Source organism: Akebia trifoliata, chromosome 8, assembly GCF_017979445.1.
Source record: "Akebia trifoliata isolate Shusen 1 chromosome 8, ASM1797944v1, whole genome shotgun sequence".
NCBI lineage: Eukaryota > Viridiplantae > Streptophyta > Magnoliopsida > Ranunculales > Lardizabalaceae > Akebia > Akebia trifoliata.
In genome coordinates this window covers 45,626,791-45,648,639 of record NC_141382.1, presented here as the reverse complement: position 1 = coordinate 45,648,639, position 21,849 = coordinate 45,626,791, and the positions used below count along the sequence as shown (strand labels likewise).

Here is a 21,849-nt window from a genome sequence, read left to right as displayed (position 1 = left end):
GGTTGTGCATATATAGAATCATAGATTTTTTCTTGGGATACACAATGCACATCCCCATAAATATGTGTAATTGTGTCTCCCAAAGAAAAAAATATCTATGGTTTTATACATAGTCAGGGGAGTGGAGTTTGGCAGAAGGGGAGACAATTTATCATTATTCTAGATTTTTTTTCTTTAGAATAATGACATATGACTCCCCCTTCAACAAACACTCCCTAAGGGAATGTACAAAGAACCATAGTTTCCTCTGAACACACAACTGCACATATTTATGGGGATATGCAATTGTGTATCCCAAGGAAATCTATAGTTCTATGCACAACCACGTGGGGAGTTAGAAAATCATGACTCTTTTCTTCGGGATACACAGAAAAGTTCTATGGTTGTGTTTACATGCCACGTCAAGAGCTCGAGTTTATCATTAGTCATTTTAATTTTCCACAAAAAGATTATCGAGGGGCGTAATGGATCGGGGTTGATTTGGTACCAAGATACTGATTGTATCAGATCTTGAACCAAGCTTGATCAAATTTTTATTTTTCAGATCTCAATTTTAGGATCCAAATCCAATCACAACCTCCGATTTGATGAACAAAATCCACATAATCTTCATATAGTTAAACAAATGGTTTTGTTAACATTAGCGGGCACATGTTAAGGTGAATTAAATACACCTTGAAAATAAGAATTTGACAGTGTTTTTAGTAAGAAATTTTGTTAGATATATTTGGTAGGAAAATAAATTTCCAATATGTATTTAATGCTACTTAATCATCTGTCTTTAAGGCACGTGTAAACAAAACCCAAATATATAATATAATTTATACACTTTCTCTCATTTTATCGGATCAGGTTCTCATAGGATTGAGACATGATTGGTCCAGAATTGATCCATCAATAAGATATTGGATTGGAATCTTACAAGATTGAATTGAATACTTATCATAATCTAAATCCTTGATCCAGACCCAAAGTTATTGAAAATGAACAAATATGATTTTGGGCACGATTCTGTTACAGTCCTAGGTCATCACCTTGCCTCTTCAATAAATATAATTTGACACTTTTAGTGTTCACTAATAGAAAGTGTCATTTTTAGTGTTTCAATAATTAATCGTAGGTCGTGAATTCGATAGCCAATACGAGCATTAATTCCTTGGGCCCCCCCCCCCCCCCCCCGCAAGGGTGCACCCTCACTTACCTGGTGTGTGTGATGTGCGGGTGTTGCATGTATCCTGAGACTAGTCCTTGTATAAGATCATGATCTATGGACTGGGGAAAGCCCAATTACAACATAACGTGCTCCTAGACTAATCCTTGGACAAGACCATGGTCTATGGATTGGGGAAAGCCTAGATACAACCCCTCCGATCTATTGTCTACAAGGATACCCAATCATCAAATAAAATAAAATAATAATTAAGGGTGATTTAAGCATGCCCTTCCATATCTTGGATAATATTTAAGATACCCTTATTTTTTCAAATGGATAATATGCCTCCCTTGAACTCTTTCTTCTCTAATAGATTAATAAAAAATGACCTAAATGCCTTTATCTTAAAGTTCTAACAAAAAATTCTTGATTTTCATCTTCAACCTTAAAATCTGATTCACTTAAATATTCAAACTTCGAAGGAAAGATAGAATTTTTAGGAAGATAGAAAATGATGAAATTTTCGGAAGAAAAATTTAAGGAATTTCTATAAAGATTTAAGGCAAGATTGAAAACAATGTATCAAAGCTAAAGTTAAATAGATAAAAAAATAGTTCACCAATTTGAAAATGTGAAATTTCCCAAATGATTATCAGAAATTTTGTTAATACCGAAAGTGTTATAGTTTATCAATATTATCTATTTGTACAATTTTATATATTTTGAACGAAATAGCCCTTTAAAGTAGAAACAAGGCTTTTTGCACTTTTTTTAAAAGTGACAATTGACAAGTACATTAGAAGAAAACAAAAGCTCCTTTTACAAGTCAAATTTTTTTTTTTTCTTATGATGACAAGCAAAATTTTTCGTTTACCTCTTTTTTAATTCTTCCTCTTTTTCTTTGTTCTGCATTGATCTTTCAACTTGACATGGAAGGTCAATACTATCTTTAACATTCTAAATCATTGTTTAAAATATTATTTCATTTCAGTTTGTATCGGCCAAAACATTTCGATTTTTCAATCTTTTGAGGTTGATCTCTTCCTCTTCTTCTTATTATTCTCCTCTTTCTCCTTCATCTTATTTTTTTTGTGTTTCGATACAAAACGCCGTTTTTAAAAATTAGAAAAAAATTCCCTTGACTACAATCTCCTATCAAATTAGACTAAAGGGATTTAGGGAATAATATGCCCTCGACCAAAGTCTCAAGGAATTTAGGGAAACTCCCTCTATATTTAGGTATTTCAGAGACTCCCTTATGTTCAAAATGATAACATGTCCCTTGATTGGGTTTACTATGAAAGACTCATTTTGAATGTATGAAATGAATCATATGGTTCGATAATGTTTCGGTATCGTTTTGATTTTTGAGAAACTTGAAATATTGAAACGAAATGATATTTTAAACCTCAATTCTAATATTCTTTTCCCAAGTTCATCTCGCAAACAATTTCTCTATCTATTTCACTCATTAAATAGTTAGGTTCACAATTTCTATGCCATGCATTGTCTGATTTTGTGTAAAAATAAGAGTATCCTCTTCATTTAAAAATAAAGTATGTAATTGAATGCATTTGATTGCATTTAAATGTGAAAGTTATATTTCTCTACTTAGATAAATGTAAAGCTCTCATTATCATTATTTAAACCCTACTTGAATTTTTCTATGTTTAAAATCCTAGAGCATAAACATAGCCATACATGTTTAAAATGAGCATTCCTTTCTCCAAGGTTTTGTCAATATTTTATTCATGTCTTCCCCAATTGTGTAATCAAGCTTGGCAGGATTTCTTACATGGTAAATAAATTGTCTCTTGCAAAATTTATTTATTAAATTTTGACATACCTTTCATGCAAGTTTAATAGGTTGTAAATAAACGATTGACAGACCTTATTTGAATAGTAAAAGTTTGATGTTCTTTTATTTTTTAGGTTGAACGACAATATGTAATTAAATATTAGTTTAGATCTTGTGTTGTTATAATGAGTAATGAACCAAGGAGTCGAATAGGCATCGAATTTTTCATTGTCAAAATTTTTTTTTTCAACGGGTTAAAACTATCAAATTAATGAAGGATGAAAGAAATTCGATAATTCTAAACCGTCAAATATGGGAACATCAAGAATTTCAACGATCCTAGACCGTCAAATTTTAGTTTCTAAAATTCATGAGCCTTGGCCCGTCAATTTTTTCTATCTAATTTTCCAGTTTTCACGTAGTGAATGACGGGAAATACAAAGATTATAAATTGTATTATGACTACATGTTTTGTTGATTTCGTTAAGATTTGTGAAGATGTGTTAAAGCCTAACAGACCCGAAGAAAACGTGTATATATCCTTCAAGTACTATGTGTCAAATTATCCATGTAATATTGATGGAGAGGTTAAATACAAACTTTCAAAATTTCAAAAAAAAAGATATTGCTCCTCCTCCCGTCCAATTTTCCTGCTCAAATATCCAAATCCCCTTTCACCCTTTTTTTTTCCAATGAGAAATTTATGTAAAATGATAGAAATGCCCTCAAGTTGTCAAAAACCATAACAATATTTGGGTTAATCTCTAATATAAACCTTGGGGGGGGTGAGTAATTTGGGAGTTTCCAGTCATTTTGGCTTGTTTGAGGTAATTCGGTCATTTATAATTGGACTTGAAAAGACTTACTCGGTGTGTACTCCACCAACGTGGCAAGTGCACAGAACCATGGATATTTTTCCTTGTGTATCCTTAAAAAAAAAATCCCTGGATTTTTTCAAGTAAGCCAAGAGAGAAGCCTGGGTGGTGTAATTCCTCCTTCAACCTATGAAGGAAACCAAACAATTATTGAACTTTTAATATCCGTATTGGAGTTCAAGGATTTTGTTGTATTTTTCTTTCCATAGCTTTCGGAGGAAAAAAAGGTCTAAGTAAGTCGGATTTTCGAGTTTTTCTAATGGGGACTGTTCCCTCGGGACAACTTCCGCTCTTTTGCCATATCTGTTGAAAGGAAAACAATCTATCGCTTGCTTTCGGATAGTTGCTCCGTCTCATTTGAGTCATAGTTAGATTCACTTTTGTTTACTCAAATATGGTACGATATAAGCATGTTAAGAGTATTAGATACGAAGCATTGTAAAAACTAATAAGATGTACAACAATACATAAAATCATGATTTTTTTTTTTATAGAGAAAAAGACATTTTTGAATGATTTAATATTAGCATTAGATTTAGAGAGCGGCTATTAGCACCCCCCAAACCCTTAATGACTTACTAAATCGGTAGGTTAAGAATTTTGGATATAGATTAATGACTTATAAGAAATTTATATATATATATATATATATATATATGGGTCCCGTTCAGCACCCTAAGTTTTACCACACACTTTAACAAACGTGTTTTGTCTTACATGGGTTAGAAGTTTTGGAATGGGCTGATTTTTGGTGAGGATGATCTCTATGGTGAGGAGATCATCCTCACCAAAATCAGCTCATTCCAAAACTTCTAACCCCATCAAAAATGGTTTACAAAAAATGGACGGTCCACGATTTTTCAACGTGTAAACATGGGGCTAGACATTTCGGAATGGGCTGATTTTTGGGGAGGATGATCTTCTAATCATAGAGATCATCCTCACCAAAAATCAGCCCATTCCAAAACTTCTAACCCATGTAGGACAAAAAACGTTTGTTAAATTGTGTGGTAAAACTTAGGGTGCTGAACATTTCCCTATATATATATATATATAGGCCGTTCAACAACAAACATTTTGGCAAAACATTTTTCAAAACATGGGTTAAAGGTTTTGGAATGGGCTGATTTTTTGTGAGGATGATCTCTATGGTGAGGAGATCATCCTCACCAAAAATCAGCCCATTCCAAAACTTCTAGCCCCAATTTACAACTTGAAAAATCGTGGACCGTCCATTTTTTGTAAACCATTTTTGATGGGGTTAGAAGTTTTGGAATGGGCTGATTTTTAGTGAGGATGATCTCTACGGTGAGTAGATCATCCTCACTAAAAATCAGCCCATTCACAAACCTCTAACCCATGTTTTGAAAAATGTTTTGCCAAAATATTTGTCAAAATATTTGTTGTTGAACATTTCCCATATATATATAGGGGGCAGCTCAAGTGACATATGTAAAAACAATGGTTTTTCAAAATATGGGTTAGAGGTTTTGGATTGAGCTGTTTTTTTGCGAGGACGGTCACTATGATGATAAGATCATCCTCACAAAAAATCAGCTCAATCTGAAACTTTTAAATTCATCAAAAGTGATTTACAAATTATTGAAAAAAATTGATAAAAAATCGACGAGCCACATTCTAAATCACTATTAATGGGGGGTTAAAAGTTTTGGATTGGACTGATTTTTTTTTTTTTCCGGAAGATCTTCCCATCATATATATATATATAGGATTGTTAGGTAACTATTGAACATTGCAAAAATGATTTAATACTAACATACCTAACAAAAAGTTCGGCGCACAAATCTTTTCATATAAATTCGAAGCAAAGAGGAATGAGAGAGACAAGAAGCAAAAGAAGAAGTATTTGGTACGTTTGGGTGGGTGCAGTGAAAACTAGTCAAAATTTAGTGAATTATGTGTGTTCGGGTGGGTATATCAAGTAAGTGGGTACAATGAGACATTTAGGTGCGTAGAGCTGGAGAGTCCCGTCACATCCTATGATACCGAAACATTAACCAATACAAAGCAAATCAGTTTGTGATTTGGTTCATACAGGGCCCATTGGGAGGCCCATCATAACATCTAAATGGACCTACTAATAGTACCTGAACCCAGCCCAACGCCCACCCATTCTGTAGTTTAATATCAATCTGAAAAGACTAATGTTGGAGTGACACAAACGGAGACGCAAATAACATGATGCGCGCACATAATCGTACATGTTTTTTATTACGATTATGTGTGCGCCACTACATCATTGTGTTACCCCAGCACGATTCATCTGAAAATAAGGGAAAATAAATAAATAAAAAACAACCTCTGTAGCTGCAACAATAAATATCTTTATTTCTGATACTTTAATCAAATTTTGGCTCTTATGAACAGCTAGGACCAATACCAGGCCCCCCATAAAAGAAATAATGACCCTGATCCTTACCCCATCGACGACCTTCATACGCCAAATCATAACAACCGGCCTGCACCGTCTTGAAAACTCGAGCTTTCTCTGGAGCTCTATAATTGTTGGACGAATCGACTACAAGTATATCCTTGAAGAAACTTGATTTTCCAAAACCTTCGTTTGAAAAATGACCGCTACCCATCTGAGTAATGGTGTGATGACCATCACTTTCACTGTTGAAAACCTCCCCTCCCCATTGTACATAGGTTGCACTCTCAAGATTCTCAAAAACTGATGTTGGCCAATATCCAACTGGTTTGTCTCCAAGCATGAGCCACCAATTTTCGTGTTTTGCAGAATCCTACCATATTTTTTTATTTATAAAATTAAAAGTTAGACACAATATATAGAGGAGATGAAGTATAAATTAGAGCTTATATTGCCATACCCACTCTTTTTTATATTTCTCCAATTGTAAAATTAGATTGGGGTGTTAGGGGTGGGGTTAATCATTCCTTTTTTTTCTATTCACACCCCATTCCTTCACCTAAACTAGGTAACACATACAACTTTAAATTGCTTTCTATCTTAGTGAGTTGCCTCAAAAGAGTTTTTAAGACCATTTTTCAAGTTAGTAAATTTTTTATTATATATATGAGAATCCTAACGTCCAAGACCTCAGGGAGACGTTATTATTGTCCATCACATTCATTTTCTAAGTACACCTATTTCCATTTTGTCTTTTAATAAAACGGCAAGGATATATTGGTCTTTTTACATAATAAATGATAGTATATACTTTGATTTACCAAAACGGTAGAGTTTTCGAAATTAATTACTAAAATGGTACACTGTAGCAATTAATTCCGAAAATAGTAAATTTACCGTTTTCGGAATTAATATTTTTTTACCAAAACGGTAAAAACAGTAAAAAATATATATTTTTTTACCGAAAATACCCTTTTTTTTGTTTTACATATATATTTACAATTTAACCTTAAAAAAATGAAAATCCAACTAAAAAGATTCACTCTCTTTCGGTAATCCAACAATCATATGTATTTACAAATTTTTTTTTACCGAAATCAATTTTATTTTCGTAATTTCAGTCAAAAAATAAAAAAGGGCATTTTCGGTAAAAAAAAATACATTTTACTGTTTTTACCGTTTTAGTAAAAAAAATTAATTCCGAAAACAGTAAATTTACCGTTTTCGGAATTAATTGCTACAGTGTACCGTTTTGGTAAATATTCGAAATTGGTAAATCTGCCTAGTATATATATATATATATATATCGTCATATTTTTTTAAATCATTTAATTTAATTATTGAGGTGTTACAAGAAAATTTTGTCTGGCAATAAAAATTCTCTACAAAAATGTTTTTGAATTGGTGTTGTTAAGTACTTGGCACAAGAACAACAATTATAAAAGTGGAGAAATGAAATGAGATAGATGTATGTAGGTTCCTTGCTGTTTACCTTATATACTAGAATTTCAATAGCTGTTTGTTTTCCTTTATAGGTGGAAGTTGGAACTAAAGCACCCAGGCTTATATCTTGGCTTACTTGAATAAATCCAGGGCACATTAAGTTGAAGCATCCAGTTTTTTTTGTGCCATCTGCCTAACAAACATGAATAAACAAGTTCAGATTCATATTACCACTTCTTTTCAACAGAAATTCAGAAAAGAAATTTTGAAAGTTGAGAATTAGATGCAATCAGATATGTCTTGTCTCACAAATTTGAAATTGGAGGCTTCTAATTAATTTTGTTTTGGAGATCTTAACACGGTAATATGAGGTTTGGGAAATCTACTAATTGGATTTTGTTGGTTCAATTAGGATTTCATTATCTAGAAATGTGCAACAACAAATTCGAATTCTATAAAAGAAGGGTCGTGGTAATTTGACTTAGCTACATGACATATTCAATCAACACCCCTGACGTGATAGGCTCAGGAACCATAGATCTGTTCTCTTTAGGATACAAAACTGCACCTTTTTATGGGGAATCGTAGTTCTGTATCCCAAGGAGAGTAGATCTACGATTCCCGAGCCTATCATGTCAAAGGTGTCGGATTTACAATGGGGGCACCTTTCCCAACAATATGTTTAAAAATTACATTGTCATCTTTATAATTTGATATAATTTGACTTTACCCTCACCTCACTCAAATTTTTGGGTTTATTAGAAATCTCTCTATTTGAAAATGTTTGGCAATTGCCTCCACAGTCCACAACCGTGACGACATTGCCCCTAGACTTAGGTCTTCTCTCAAAGTCTAATGAAAAATGATTAAAATACCCTTTTTGATATCTAACAAAAAATCCTTAAATTTTCTTTTCAAAATCACTCATCTTTAGGGGGCAACTGTAGTTTGCCCCCGCTACAAAAAGGTAATTTACCCAAAAATTTCTCTCTAATGCACACAAACATATTCAACTTTTGACGAAAAATTATACAACACAAAACTTACAGTCCAATATGTAAAAAATCTGGTCTGGTAATCTCCAAATAGTTGCGGATGTATCTGAAACGAGACAAGGTCATAAATGTGATAATATCTCACCTAAAAACTTCATTATGGTAATTTTTCTAACATTAAATCTCAAAAATAAAAACAAAAATCAAGATGAAATGCTTACCATCCATCCAACTTGGATGCTACTAGTATCCGAAGTACCATTATCTCTGAAAACAGATATTTTAGAGGCACTGAAATCGTTGGGCTCAACGTGAATGTTCCAAGCATTAATTTGTGCTTTTCCTCCGTAGAATTTACCATATGCCGCTACAGCCAAATTCTATTTATGGAAATTATGTACATATAAGTTTGGTCATGAGATTACTTTCAATAGAAGTGCTTCTATATCACGGTTTTAAGACTTGGTTTCACGTCTCGTCTCGTCCATGCCAGATATCAAGTCGTCTCGGACGAGTTTTCCGATACATTTGAGACGTTTTGTTCAAAATTTAAAAAAATGAATGTGACGTTTTAAATCTCATCCGAAAAATTGACTTGTTTGTTTGTCTCGTCCATGCTTGACACTAAAACGACTCGGACGATACGTCTTGATCTCGGATGAGTTTTGAAACTATGTTCTATATATGGAATCAATTATATAAGAAAAGTGATTGTGAGCAGGACTTCAATTGATCATATCAGAGTCGAAATCCGATCCTTTCCGATCAAGGATTTGGGTTTTGATAAGGACCCATTCTGATAAGAATCCAATATTTTGTTCTAATAGGGACCCAATCCAATATTGTGTTTGAAATATATAAAGTGTAATGATTTTCTGACGCCCCCTCTCTAACATACACTCTTATCACAAAATCATAGATCATTTGCCTCGGGATACACATAATCATAAATCTTTTCTTGTGTATCTCAAGGCAAATGATCTACGGTTCTGTGATGGGGGTGTATGTCAGGAAAGGGGCGGCGTATTATCATGACTCATATATAAATGATGTGTATTTAGTATTTTATTTGGATATTGGTGTATGTTTTATTTTTATAAAATCGAATTTGGATTGGATTAGGACCATTTCAAAAAATATTGAATTTTTTTCAAACCAGATCAGATTCGGACTTGAACATGACAGACATGATTGGATCCAAATTGGTGAAGGTCTAGTACATTTCTTATCCAATTTCTCGTAAGGATATAATATTGATTTGAAAACAATATTAGACATCATTTTGTACCTCATATCTCGAATTGGAGTTCAAGGATTTCGCCGTATTTTTCTTTCCATAGCTTTTGAAGGAAAAAGCTCCGAGTAAGTCAGATTTTCGAGTTCTTCGAATGGGGATTGTTCCCTTTGGACAACTTCCGCTTTTTTGCCATATCTGTTGAAAGGAAAACAATCTTTTGCTTCCTTTCGGATAGTTGCTCGGTCTCATCTGAGTCATAGTTAGATTCACTTTTGTTAACTCAAATACGCTACTACGATATAATTACCATGTTAAGAGTATATATTACATATGAAGCATTATAATAACTAAGAACATGTAAAACAATTCTACAAATCATGTTTTTATAGAGAATAAGACATTATCAGATTGATTTAAGATTAGAACTATATTTATTTGAAACAAACTTTATTTGTATGGTAATTTAGTAAATTTTCACTATTAATTCATCATTAAAAAAGGACATTGACTTTCTATCTATGGGTAAACCTAACTTGCCTTGGGGATTTAAATCTAATATCACCAATTTTCTAGGGGGTTTTACTAAATTACTCTTAAGAATTTCTATTGTTTTCTATGAGAGTACAAATTGATCCGGTTCAAACCGATAGCTTTGGGCTGGTTTGCAACAAATTGCGGTTTGGTTCGCTTTTCGATTTAAGGCTTGTATAAAACCAAATCAGACCCTTAATGATTTACTAGTTGTTAGGAATTTGGATATTGATTGATGATCTTTTGTATGGATAGATTAATGACTTATTATACGAAATTTCATGTCTTTTATTTATTAATTCTTTTTTCATTAAAAATATGTTGTTTCCAAGCAGGTTTATAAGATCTTGACAACTCAGAATTGAATCAAACCAAACTAACTTTAGTTCGATTTGGGTTAGTTTGATTCTATGGGCAATTCAGTTTAGTTCTGATTCTTATTTAGTGGAACTGAACTATGTCGAATTCGTTCCAATTTGACTCCAAATATAACCAAGTTGATGTAGCGCAATACACATTATTATGATGCTTCATATCCAATACTCTTTAACAAAATGAATAATTAAAAGAATAATAATAATAAAGTTCAGAGGAACCTGGAGAGTGTGATTTTGCAGTAAAGGATGATCAAAAGCAGGTTGTTTGTAAATATCAACACAATCAATAATATCTCCATCTTCACTCTGCAAAAGTTATTAAAAAAAAATACAGTAAGAACATTACCAACACAATCAAGAACTCTTAACAAGTAAACAATAACCTTTATTGTCTTGATTGCTGGCTTGTTTAAAAGTTTTAAATGTCTCTTCAGATTGAAGTCTTCTTCAAAAGCAGTTGTTCCTCCCAACACTCCAACAGACAAACCCATAGCAATTACAGCAAAAAATAACATGTTTCCTCCGAGTTCTTTCCCATGGACATTGCTAGTTTTCTCCATGTTCTGTAAATCAGAAAACTACATTGCTGTGAGTGTTGATATACATGTTCACAACATGGGTAATACGTATGCATGACAGAAGAAAACTTTTCTTGGGATAAACTAATATAAATAAATAATATAGGAGGATGTAAGGATGAAAACATAATGAGAAAGGAGGGGGGAGCTCAAACTAGAATCCTACAAGGACTAATGTGCAACATCCCCCCCTCCCCACCCTCCACAAATGAATACCATTAAAAAATAATTCTTATTCTATCTTTTCGTAAAAAAACTGGGGGGTTTTCATAAATGATGACAAATTAATCAGTCCACATGTATATGACTTAGATTGATCAGAAGTAAGATGATAAGTATATGATCAGCGTAGAGGTGGGACAAAGATGTAGGTTTGGAGGCCAGGGGATTATGATGGCCTTTTTAATCGTGTATTTTGTGGCCTTTACCTAACATAATCACATGAATGAGAGGATGGCATGTCAGTGATTTACAATCTATTTGGCACTACAAAATTTTAGGTTTTTAGTGAGGGTCAAAAACCGTCGCAAATATAAAAAATACCGTTGTTATTATCAATAGCAATGGCCAAGGGAAACGCCACTATTCAGGTTCAACCCCAAAGGGTTGGCCTAGTGTCAAGCTGCGCACTTGACAAGCCATTGAGATAGGTCATGTGTTCAAAACCCCATGAAGCTATGAATTTCTTGAGGCACCCTTTAGGGTCATGTTGACCTTAACTCAACCTATTGCACTTAGGATTTTCTGAGAGGGCGGGGTATGTGAGATATATATATCTCGGTCGGATTCAAGGGCCATATACAAAACCAAACATTTATGGGTTAAAATTTTCGGAATGGACTGATTTTTTGTGAGGATGATATATATATATATATATGTCATCTACAAAAACAAACATTGTGTCGAACATTTTTCAATAATATGGGTTCCAAGTTTCATAATGGGCTGTTTTTTTGTGAGAATGATCTTCTAAAAAATCATCCCATTCTCAAACTTCTAACTGCAGTTTACAAGTTGAATAATTGTGGACCGTCCTACTTTTGTAAATCACTTTTGATAGACTTAGAAGTTTCAAAATAGCCTGATTATTTTGAGGATGATCTTCTCACCATAGAGAACTTCCTCACAAAAAATCAATTCATTATAAAACTTCTAACCCATATATTGAAAAATGTTTGGCACAATGTTTAGATTTGTATATGGCCTCTATCTATATATCTTATGATACGAACATAGAGGGGAATTCTAATGTTTCATTTTGGTGGTGATAGTTTTCCTTCAAAGGGGCAAGTCAACAACGCTAAAGATGAGGTTGGATCAAATCATCAATAAGTACTCGTCTTGAACTTCCTACTCGTTTTTGTGCCAGTGTTGCTTTAAGATAGATAGAGGTATAGTTGCGGGGCGGAGTTAATAAAGGCCTCTTATTCGGTTCTAACTTCTCTCTTTTAGGATATGTTCACCCTTTTCCCTTAAGGCGATTGTCTATTGTCTTAAGATAAGAGTATAGTAGACCCTATTTCCTTTAGTCGCATCCATTGAGAGATCAAACTTGAAAAGGAGAGATTGAACTACTAGGCACTGGCGTACCCCAACATTTAGTAGTATCCTAAGGGACTCGTTGAGACCGATTTACTTGGTTTAGCTCCTTTCTCTCCAATATACCTAATTAAGGAATTGGAGAGATAAAATCACATGATAAAAAGCAAGTACTTTAGTTAGTTAGTAACCTCAAATCCAAGCATCACCCTCCCTCATACATTGTGGTCTCTCTCTCGTCATTTATCTCCCTTTCACTCTTATAAAGACCATCACTTTATTAGAGATTTGAGAAGCTATAATGAAGAAAGATACTTAGAGAAGAAAAGAAAAAAAAATCTTGAAAGCCTATCAAAAATAAAGTCATCTCTTCTATGACTATCAAAAATCAAGTGCCATTCATCCCTTCTTATGCTTTTTTCCATATGAATATAATCAATTTTTAAGAATTTCCATAATTGTGATCTTTATATAAAAAAGTGATTTTTGTGATTGTAGGCTTGTAGCCCCTATAATTCAATTAACAATAAAATTTATCTTATTTAATTACAAGCTAGAAGTAGCATGTGCAAACAAACATGAATCAGCTAGAAGGGCTTATTTGTAATTTAAAATATTAATGAACACGCTTTTGAAAATTACATAATAAAAAAAATTATACTTTGTAATTTTGAGAACTAACCAAAGTGGTGATAAGGTCTTGAGATCACTACTTTCTTGACTTTTGATCAAAATGATCCAACCAAATTAAATTTAAATGTAGAGGAGGTGGAGGCATTTGCGAGATTCAAATTTTAGTGTCAAACTACTTCTACTACTTTTCTCATTATAATAGCAAATCTAAATTTATTAAATCCATTTGAACTGATTTGAACAATAAAAAAAATTGAGATTAAACCCATGATCTTAAGTTAAAATTTTGACCCCAAGTATCTGACATAAACAAAAGAAAAAATAGTTAAGAAAGAGTTCTTACCTTAGGAGATATACAGAATCAGAATATCGTCGATAGGCTGACTTTTGGTTAGCTTGATAACAAATAAATTATTGGGAAATACTAATATATAAGACCTAGTGGGGACGTTAGCATTCTCCACCACATTCATTTTCCAGTAATAACCTTGACTTTTGTCTTTTAGTGAAATAAGAAATGCTATATGTGTTATTCTTTACATGATATATGCTTATTGACATTAATTACAAAAGCATTTATCACAATCAAGGCATTTAAATTTAAAGATTAAAGTGTTCTTAATATTTATTATGTAAACAAATATTTATAATGTAAAAAACTAGTATATCTTTATCTTTTTCACTAAAAAACAAAATAGGCACAAATATTATTAGAAAGTGAATGTTAACGTCTCCTTGAGGTCTTGAACATTAACATTCTCCTAAATTATTTTAGAAAGAAATTAATAAGACAACTTTTAAGAGGTTGACCTTTGTCTTATATATTATTTAGCAAGACTTATAAATAAAGCTTTTAAGAAAGAAATTAATAAGACAATTAGGTTAGTTGTGGTTTTAGTTAACTTTTTTAAAAATAAATTAATGAGACAACTAGGTTGATAGTGCTTATTATCCAATTTGTTAAACTGAGATTTTTCTGAAAGACTAACAAAAATGACTTAAATGCCCCCATCTTCAATTTCTAGTCAAATACCCTTGATTTTTCTTCTTCATCAACCATGAAATTCTATTTACTTCAACATTCAAACCTTAAGGTTTTTGGAGAAGTGAAAAAAATGATGGAATTTTGAGTTGGAAAAAGAAAAAAAAAGGGGGGCGGGGGGGGGGGGGGGGGCTTTCAAAAAGGTTTAAGCCAAGGTTGAAAATAATGGATTGGATATAAGGTTAAATAGATTAAATTAACTTACCATAAAGGTTGGAAAGCTTGAAGATGATGGATTTTGGAGAAAAAACATGTTTGTGTTTGCTAGCGTTCAAGATTAGGTCTGCAACCCGATTAATGGGCGAGCCTGGGCTAAGCTATATAGAAGATGAGTGGAGCCTGGTACAATAAGAGTTAGGTATAATGATTGAAATGCCCTCAATTTCACCCTCTTGGTAAAAACAATTTTTTTTTCCTTTTCAAAAAACTTGTCATCTTCATCATGTCATGCTATCAATATTCAAAAACTTTAACCAATTTAGCAAGTTGGTACCTTCTCTTCAATCTCAAGATTCTATAATATAACCTTTGAGAGTGAGTAATTTGGGAGCTCCAATCATTTTGGCTTGTTTGAGGTACTTTCATCATTTATGTCACGATTTTCTTACGGAAAATTGTGGTTAATGGGAGATATATATTTATTTTGAATATTTTGAATATCGGAAAGACATCTCAAATGCACACCAAAACCCGAAGGGATATTTTATGGAAAAAAGAAAATCCATTTTCTTGGAAATGTTGTCCTAAGAAACCATTTTCTCGCAATCTTGCGCACCTTCGATACATCCAAGTTGCAATTGTCTAACTCTATGTTACCTGATTCGTGGCTTCACAATTCGTAGTTCGCCAGTAAAGAATGAATCATTAATGAAAAGCAGATTCTCTTTCGAACAGGAGCTGAACACAGCCCAAACCCACCAATTGACAGCCCAATCTACAAAACAAAAATAACAGCCCTGAAGACAGCCCAACCCGACAAAGCGAATAAGCTGGTGATTTGGTTCTTACTGGGCCCATTGGGAGGTCCAGCATGATATCTAAATGGACCAAGTAACACTAGCTGACTACAGCCCAAGCCCACCCATTGACAGCCCAATCTACATGGAGTTTCAACTTGTTCAATATCAATCTGAAACTAAGAATAAGAAAAATCTCTTTAAATGCAACAAGAAATATCTTTATTTATGAGAATTTAATCGAATTTTAGCTCCTAAGAGCAATTTGGACCAATACCAGGCCCCCCATAATAGAAATAATAGCCCTGATCCTTATCCCATTGACGAGCTTCATACGTCAAATCATAACAGCCGGCTGGTGTCGTCTTAAAAACTTGAGCTTTGTCTGGAGCTTTGAGAGTTTTCGACGAATCGATTACAAGTATATTCCTGAAGAAACTAGATTTTCCATAACCTTCGTTCGGAAAATGACCGCTACCCATCTGAGTAATGGTGTGACGACCATCAGTCTTAGTGTTGAAAATCTCCCCTCCCCATTCAACATAGGATGCACTCTCAAGATTCTTAAAAATTGATTTTGGCCAATATCCAATTGGTTTGCCATCAAGTACCAGCCACCAGTTTTGGTATGGAGGATCCTACCATAATTTTAATTTACAAAATCAAAAGTCAGACACACAAACATATATATATGGAGGAGATAAAAGTATATATTAGAGCTTATATTGCTATACCAACTCCTTTTTATAATGACAAAATAAAATTAGATTGGGGACAACGATTCCTTTTTTCTTATTCACACCTCATTCATTCACCTAAAAATCAGCCCATTCTAAAACTTCTAACACATATTTCTAAAACAGCATCTCAAAATTTTTGTCAATTTTTTTCCGTCCCCCCATCCTAATAATGCTAATGTCTAAGACCTCATAGGAACATTAACATATTCCACCACATTGATTTTTCAATAATAACCTCAATCATTTTGTCTTTTCATTAATCATTTATATATATATGGATTGAGAAAGCTCCGAAGGCGACGAGATGCGTCGGATCGTTTGATATAAAACTTGAGATAGTGAGAGAGAGAGAGAGAGCTTGGAAGAGGTTACAGACGTTTGTTCTGTTTGAACGAAGAAGATGGTTCGAAGAGAGAGAGAGAGAGAGAGAGAGAGTGATTTGATGAGAGAGAGAGAGGGAGTTAAAAGAGAATAAAAGAATTTTTGAGGGATCTATTAATAATTACGATACGTTTTATTATAAAAGCGTAATATTAGATCCGAACCGTCGGATGCATTATAATCTAACGGCCTGAAAACCTTGGCATGAAACTTGGAAGACATTAGGGCCGCTGAACCGCTCCCTATATATATATATATATACATACGGGCAACGTTCATTTGCCAAAATGGGAGTCAAATTTTTGTCTTATGTACAATAAAAGTTTCAGAATGAACTTATTTTGTGTGAGGATGATCTCCTCATCATACAGATCACCCTCACAAAAAATCAACTCATTCGGAATCTTTTAACCTACATTGGACAAAACACGTTGGCTACAATTTTGCCTGTTGAACCCGACCCTCTATATATATATATATATATATATATACATTTTTTTAAATCATTTAATTTAATTATTGAGGTGTTACAAGAAACATTTGTCTGGCAGTAAAAATTCTGTACAAAAATGTTTTTGAACTGGGGTTGTTAATTACTAGGCACGAGAATAATAATTATAAAATTGGAGGAAATGAAATGAGATTGATGTGGGTTTCTTGTGGTTTACCTTATGTAATAGAATTTCAATAACTGTTTGGTTTCCTTCATAGGTGGAAGGAGAAAATACAGCACCAAGGCTTATATCTTTGCTTACTTGAACAAATCCAGGGCAAATTAAGTTGAAGCATCCTGTGTTCTTTGCGCCATCTCCCTAACAAACATGAATAAACAAGTTCAGATTCCTATTACCACTTCTATTCAATTTAAATTCAAGAAAGAATTTTGCAAAGTTGATAATTTGATGCAGTCAGGTATATCTTGTTTCACGAAATTTTAATTGGAGCCTTCCAATTAATTTTGTTTTGGAGGCTTTGAGGTGGTAAGATGAGGTTTGGGAAATCTACAAATTGGTTTTTGTTGGTTTAATTAGGGTTTAGTATCCTAGAAATGTGCAACAACTAATTCAACATTTATAAAAAAAAATAATGACATATGAGAGAAACATAGATATTCTCCAGTTTTATTGAGTATTTTTTTTTTTTCTATCAATTTAAATTGGGTTTTGTTGGTTTAATTACGGTTTTGTGTTGATTTAAGACATGAACATCATTGTGATCCCTCTAAAAGCATAAATGATAACTCATATTTTTGGACAAAAATGCCCCCATATTACAAATTCTTTAGTAAATCCTTAGGAAATATTTTTGTAAATTATAATTTCCTCCCTCCTAAGTCCCAATCTTTTACACGGTTAAATAAGGGAGAAAATTGTCCATTTTCACTACCAAACAGCCATTGGAGTTCATCAATGGTTCTCGGCTCTTTCTTCTCTTTCTTTCTATTATTTTAAAATCATTTTTATACTCTTATCAACCGCGATATATTTCTTCTCTAAAGTTACATAAATTGGAAATAGTAACAAAAAACTCAATGATTTCATGGATGGGTATAGTTCTTAAATTTATCGAGGGTCGAGACTCAACATGAGAATGTATCTCAGAGTAGAGTCTCAATGTTACCTATCATCAAACCTTGACGAATCATTCTATTATAGTTTTCGTCGATGTTTGATGATAGGTAACGTTTAGTCTCAATTCTGAGGTACATTTTAGTGTCGAGACTTGACACTATGCAAATTTTAAGAACGATACCCTAAAAAATTTGCATAATCATTGAGATTTTTACAACAATTTTTCATGTATATAACTTTGGTGGAGAAATATAACCTTGATAATAATATAAAAACAACTTTAAAACATTGCAAAGAGAGAGAGAGAGTGTGAGAATCATTAGTGGAAAGTCCCAATGGATCGTAGATCAAACATGAAGAAAGATAGATCTACAAGATTTACTATTGTTCTCAAAGCTAGAGACTTGTTGGAAAATTCCAATGGTCGTTCAGAATTCTCTCTCACGTGCGCCCACACACACACAAAATAAAAAACTAAAAAATTTAAACCACATAAAACTTACAGTCCAATATGTAAATAATCTGGTCTGGTGATCTTCAAATAGTTGCGGATGTATCTGAAACAAGACAAGTTCATAAATGAGATAATATCTCTCCTAAAAACTTCATTAATTATGGTTTGAGATATCGAGGTAATTTTTCTAACATTAAATCCAAAAAGTAAAAAAAAAAAAAAATTCAAGATAACATGCATACCATCCATCCAGCTTGAATGCTACTAGTGACCAAACTACCATCCTCACTGAGAGTGAGAATAATCATTTTAGAGGCACTGAATTCCTTGGGCTCAACATGAATTTTCCAAACATTAATTTGTGCTTTTGCTCCATAGAAGTCACCTTTTGCCACTACTACCAGATTCTATTTATGGAAAATATGTATATACAAGTTAGCCCATGCCCATGATATTGCTTTCAAATTTCAATAGAAATGCTTCTATATGGAATCAATTATATAAGAAAAATGATTGTGAGTAGGACTTCTTTCGATCAGATCTGAAACGCTTCTTTCGATTGTTAGTAGGACTTCTTTCAAATTTTGGATTTTATGAGAAAAAATGTGACAGTAATTTGACTAAAAAAGCACTTTTAAAAGTCCGAAAACTAAGCCAAATGCTACCCAATTTCTTACAAGGATTTAATATTGATTTCAAAACAATATTAGGCCATAATTTTGTACCTCATTCTCTGAATTGGAGTTGGTTGTATTTTTTGTTCCATAGCGTTCCAAGGAAAAAGCTCTGAGTAAGTCAGATTTTCGAGTTCTTCTAATGGGGACTGTCCCCTCTGGACAACTTCCGCTCTTTTGCCATATCTGTTGAAAGGAAAACAATCTATCGCTTGCTTTCGGATAGTTGCTCGGTCTCATCTGAGTCAGAGTTAGATTCACGTTTGTTAATTCAAATACGGTAAGGCATCAATATGTTAAAGAGTATTAGATATGAAGCATTGTAATGACTAAAATGATCGACAACAATACAACAAATTATGTTTTTTTTATAGAAAATAAGATTAGAATTAGATTTATTTGAAATAGAGTTTATTTTTATGATAATTTAGTAAAAATCCCCTACAAGAAAAATGCAAGAGTAGGTTTTTCCTTTGACCCGGAAGTCAACGTCGTTTTTTTTTATATGAATAACGATGAAATTTTGAATTTTTTTTATACAAAACTTCAATTATTTATTAAATCAAAATTTGTATAAAAACAAATTTGCACAATTAATTCATCAACAAAAAAGGACATTGACTTTCACTAAAGAAGTAAGCATAATCTTGCATTTTTTTTTCTTAGGGGGTTTGATTATACTACCCTTACTCTTATTTAGGATTTTTCTCCATGATTTTCTATGTAAGTTTTATTAGGCTTCTTGTAATTAATAATTAAGAGACTATTCTTTCATAAAATAACTAAGAGAATAAATCTATATAATAAATCAAGATGGATTTTCACCCTTTTGTCTCAATCTTTATCCTTACATAAAGAATGTTTCGGAGAAGTTTATTTGTCTTTTTTCTTCTCTCATTTATAAAAATACCCCTATAACTTTATATATTGTCTTTTCTCCTTTCACTCTCTTAACCCCAAAGAGGAAGCTCATGTCTAGTCTAGCAAAATGGATAACTAAAAAATAATAATAATAAAGTTCAGAGGAACCTGGAGAGTGTGATTTTGTAGTAAAGGATGATCGAAAGCAGGTTGTTTGTAAATATCAACACAATCAATAATATCTCCATCTTCACTCTGCAAAAGTTTTAAAAAAAAAAAAAATTAAGAAGGAAAAAAAAAAAAAAAACTTGCAAGAACATAGTAATGACCAAAACAGTTATGAACTCTTAACAAGTGAACGACAACCTCAATGGTCTTGATTGCTGGCTTGTTTAAAAGTTTCAAATGACTCTTCAGATTGAAGTCTTCTTCAAAAGCAGTTCTTCCTTCCAACACTCCAACACACAAACCCATAGCAATTACAGCAAAAAATAACATGTTTCCTCTTATGAGTTTTCTCCCATGGCCATAGCTTGTTTTCTCCATGGAGCAAGATAGTCTCTTCAAATCTTTCTGTAAATCAAAAAACTAGATTGTAGAGAGTGAGATATACATGTTCACATGGGTAATATATATGCATGAAAGAAGAAAACTTTTCTTTGGCTCAATAAATTTAAATAAATAATATAAGAGATTGTAAGAGAATATGATGCATCATATTATGATAAATGAGATACATGTATCTCATCAAAAAGGAAGGTAATTATGGAGCATAATAAATGTAGATATTCTACATTAGGAAGTATTAATAAATTAGTATATTTATATTAGAATATTTTCATATCTTAGTTGATGTAATCTTTTTAAAATATACCTTGTTTCATACATTATTCATCCAAGAATTTCTCAATGAATAAATTCTTCAAGGATGAAATCATAATAAGAAAGGAGGGGAGAGGTCAAAGTAGAATCCTGCAAAGACTAACGTGAAACATTTAAGATCATGCTACCCCCAATTAATTCCATTAAAAAGATCTTATTCTTTTTATGAAAAACCCCTTTTGTATATTCTTTTTCTTATATAAATCTTACTTGCTTAGCAATAAAAAAATCTTTTAATGAAAAAACTAAGGGGTTTTGTAGATGGTGCCAAATTAATCAGTCCACATGTATACAACTTAGATTGATCATAAGTGAGATGGTAAAAATATGATCAACGTAGAGATGGGACAAAAATGTAGGTTTGAAGGTCAAGGGATTATTACGGTTTGTTTAATCATGTATTGTGTGGACTTTATCTAACAATCATCCCATCAAACATTTTAGTGATTTACAGTCTATTTGCATATAAAATAGAATCTTATGATACCAAACAAGGGGAATTCTAATGGTTCTGTTTTGGTAGTAATAGTTTTCCTTGAAAGGGGGCAAGTCATCTTGATTTCCTACTCGTTTTTGTGCCAATTTTGATAGATAGAGGTATAGTTGTGGCGTGGAGTTAATAGGCACCAGTGTGCCCCAACATTTTGTAGTCCTGAGGGACTCGTTGAGGCCGGTTTACTTGGTTCAGTAGTTCCTTTCTCTCCTAAATACCCGATTAAGGAACCGGAGAGAGAAAA

General features: G+C 32.8%; 1 protein-coding gene across 1 annotated transcript; it reads right to left on the bottom strand.

Moving 5' to 3' along the window:
- Nucleotides 1-6,184: 6,184 nt before the first annotated feature.
- LOC147397153 (uncharacterized) lies at nt 6,185-20,823 on the bottom strand. The gene is made up of 15 exons (XM_086450188.1): nt 20,597-20,823; nt 20,399-20,485; nt 19,421-19,609; nt 18,938-19,102; nt 18,745-18,798; nt 17,339-17,482; nt 15,810-16,187; nt 15,546-15,728; nt 11,185-11,364; nt 11,021-11,107; nt 9,945-10,142; nt 8,878-9,036; nt 8,709-8,762; nt 7,711-7,854; nt 6,185-6,591 (listed from the first exon to the last, which is right to left on the bottom strand). The coding sequence occupies exons 1-15, from the start codon at nt 20,774-20,776 to the stop codon at nt 6,205-6,207; spliced, it is 2,589 nt and encodes an 862-aa protein (XP_086306314.1). The 5' UTR covers nt 20,777-20,823; the 3' UTR covers nt 6,185-6,204.
- Nucleotides 20,824-21,849: the final 1,026 nt, after the last annotated feature.